At 55.5% G+C, this 3,010-nt stretch overlaps 1 protein-coding gene across 1 annotated transcript in view; it reads right to left on the minus strand.

Moving 5' to 3' along the window:
- Positions 1–3,010, minus strand: part of Mybpc2 (myosin binding protein C, fast type) — a 23,698-nt gene that overhangs the window by 19,964 nt on the left and 724 nt on the right. The window contains exons 2-5 of the mRNA XM_021166277.2: positions 1,789–1,866; positions 1,287–1,373; positions 945–1,093; positions 584–757 (exon numbers count right to left, since the gene is read on the minus strand). Of these exons, the coding sequence (XP_021021936.1) occupies positions 584–757; positions 945–1,093; positions 1,287–1,373; positions 1,789–1,866 (488 nt within the window). The remainder of the gene's footprint in view (positions 1–583; positions 758–944; positions 1,094–1,286; positions 1,374–1,788; positions 1,867–3,010) is intronic.

Consider the following 3,010-nt stretch of genomic DNA (forward strand, 5'->3'; position numbering starts at 1 on the left):
TTATTCTATTTATTTATTTATTTATTTATTTTGCGGCAGGATTTCGCTGTGTGACCCAGGTTCACTTGGGGCTGGCACCAACCATCCTGCCCCATCTTCAGCGCTGGGTGTAAAGCATGTAACAGCACAACTTCTCTACAATTCATAGTGTCCACCCCACTGGTCACCACGCCCACCCTCCAGCCAGCCAGTTCCTTACTCCCTAGGCCAGGGCAACCTCTTTCCTGCCGCTCCTGTTTTCAACTTTCACTTTGAGCTGCTGGACCCCAGAGGCTGCAGGGTCCTTACTGCCTGGGCTCTGCACCCCTTCTTGAACCCATACACCCAAACCCTATGAGGCAGGAGGCCCTGTCTACCCAAGCCTTCAGCTCACACAATCCTGGAAGCCTCCTAAACTTTTGCATGGGCACCCCAAATTGCTAAACACCTGTTAACCGCCCCCCTCCCGTCTACACCTCCTATGCAAAGCCTGGAGACCTTGTCTCCCCCTTTCCCATTACTGAGTCTGGACCCTCTCCTCTAAGAGACTATGATCACCCCAACTCCACACCTGCATCCATCCCAGCTGCCTAGAACCTCCCACTCCAGCCAGTTCCCCCGGCCCCGCCTGCGCCCCCGCCAGCGCCCCCGCTAGCGCACCCTCCACATCCACGTTGAACGAGCAGCTGTCGCAGACATCCTTGGCTTTGATCTCTAGACGGTAATCCCCGCGGTCCCCTAGGACCACCTTCCCAATGTGGAGCTCCACGGTGTACACCTGGGGGCCAGGGTGGCGGGTGCTTGAGACTCACGGTCCCCAAATTCCCACCCCGGCCCCAAAGCACTGCGCCAGCCATCCCTAGTTAGTCCGCGCTGTAGACCTCAGCCACCCTCTAGGGGGTGCCATAGCTCCACGAGCATCAGCTCGGTAGCCAGACCCGCCTCTGGTCCCGTCGGGGTCTCACATTGCTGGTAGAGTCATGGGATTCCTTGAAGATGAACCGGGCTCCGCTCTTGCTGCCCAGCTCCTGCCACTTCCCCTTGAACCACTTGATGGTTGGCTTGCCTGGGAGCTCCTTCCCGTTCACCTTGGCCAGAATCACCGCGTCTTTCCCTGCAGGAGAGAGGTAGTGAGGAACCCAGCACTCCAGAAAGTACCCTGAGCTCAAGACCCCCCGGAATCCAGGCCTAACTCTCCACCCTCAGATCCAGGAGTCCTCCCTAGTCTCCTCCTTCAGATCCAGGGGTCCAGACTGAACTCTGCTCCTTCAGACTCAGGTTCTAGACTGTTCTTCCCAAGTGCTCACCAGTCTCCACTGACACAGAGTCCGGCTTTTTCAGGAAGATGCCTGTGGGCTCCTCCGCAGTTGGGGATTGGTCCTCAGGTGGGGCCTCTGCTCGGGAGAAAGGATTCGGGAGTCAGCAGTGATCAGGAGGGGTCAGTAATCAGAAATCATAGGGATGGCTTGGATTTTAATCCAGAAGGCATAAGCTTTGCTGGCCCCCTCAGCCCCTAGGGCCTCAGTTTCCCCATCTGTGGACCAGCAGGTTATGGTCAGGATGGTCTTGAATGGACTTCGGGGTAATAAAGGGCATGTAAATATGGACACAGCCTTTGGGAACTGGGCAAGAATTGTTTGAGACATCGCTCAGAGTAAGGTACCAGCCTGGGATGTTGGGAAGCCAGGAAGGACTGTGGCTCTGACCCTGTGTGGGAACAGCTATAGGAAAGAGACAAGGAAAGTCTACAGCAGTGTGGAGAAGGGCGGAGGGCGGGGGGCAGCTGGCAGAGCCCTAGGGGCACCTCACCTTTGGGGGGCTCTTCAGGAGTCTGCTTTGCAGGGGCTTCCTTGGGGGCATCCTTGCCTTTGGGGGCCTTTTTGGCCGCTGTAACATAGACATTGAGAAAATGATTCTCTCCCCAGAATCCAGAGGCCAGATCCAAACCTTCATTCTCAGAACCAGGGGTCCAGGCCTCACATCTTCCTCCCCAGACCCTCCTCCCTCAGGTGGAGGTAGGTATGGTGGGGTACAGATCCCCCATTCCAGGCATAAGTTGATTCCAACCCTGAGTATGGAGTCAGGTTCCCCCTCCCCTCGTAGCCTCACCCCAGGCTCTGGCCATCAGCCTGACCTTTCAGGTTTGGGGTATAATTAGCCCTTCCCTTGGGCTGGAAACTAGACACTGGTGCTGACCACAGCAGTCTCCCATGTGGTGCGGGTCACTGATCCATGGGTCAGTCTGTGCAAGGGAGCTGGTCTCTACCTCAGCCAGGCTGGGCTAACCCCAGGGGAACAGCCACCTAGGGGTAGGTGACACCAAGGCTCGTGTGCAGTGCCCACTTCCACAAAAGGAGAAAGCTCTAACCAGCATATAGACTATCCCTGCCCCCTAAGGACCTAATGCCTCCTGTGCCTAACTGCACATGAAGAGAGACTCGGTGCTGGGACATGACCAGTATTTGCCAAGCAGGTAGGAGGCTCTGGATTCCTTCCCCAGCACAGCAGGAAAAAGAGGGCCCCACCCATGGAAGAGAGACACACAATTCCTTCACAGAAGTCCGACGTGCACACCAAGGGGGTTCTCATATTTACACAGAAGAGTATTGTTCCATGCACGTGGAGTCCTGTTATGTCCATAAAAGCACCCCATGATCCTAATCTTCACTCAGTGAGGAGACTCAACTACCTCGAGGGTGCTCGCCCACCTGGAGAGAACCCTGTCCCCCAGCTGAGCCCCAGCAGTGCACAAGCAAGATCCTGTCAGCCTCAAGAAAAAGAGACACCCACATAGAAAAAAAAATTATATTGCCAGGCTGTGGTGGTGCACGCCTTTAATCCCAGCACATGGGAGGCAGAGGCAGGTGGATCTCTTGTGAGTTTGAGACCAACCTAGTCTACAGTGCTAGTTCTAGGACAGCCAAAGCCAGGGATACACAGAGAAACCCTGTCTTGAAAAACCAAAAAGAAAAAGGGGAGGGGGGAGAAAGGAAAGGAAAGGAAAGGAAAGGGAAGGGAAGGGAAGGGAAGG

Source organism: Mus caroli, chromosome 7 (genome assembly GCF_900094665.2).
Source record: "Mus caroli chromosome 7, CAROLI_EIJ_v1.1, whole genome shotgun sequence".
Classification (NCBI taxonomy): Eukaryota; Metazoa; Chordata; class Mammalia; order Rodentia; family Muridae; genus Mus; species Mus caroli.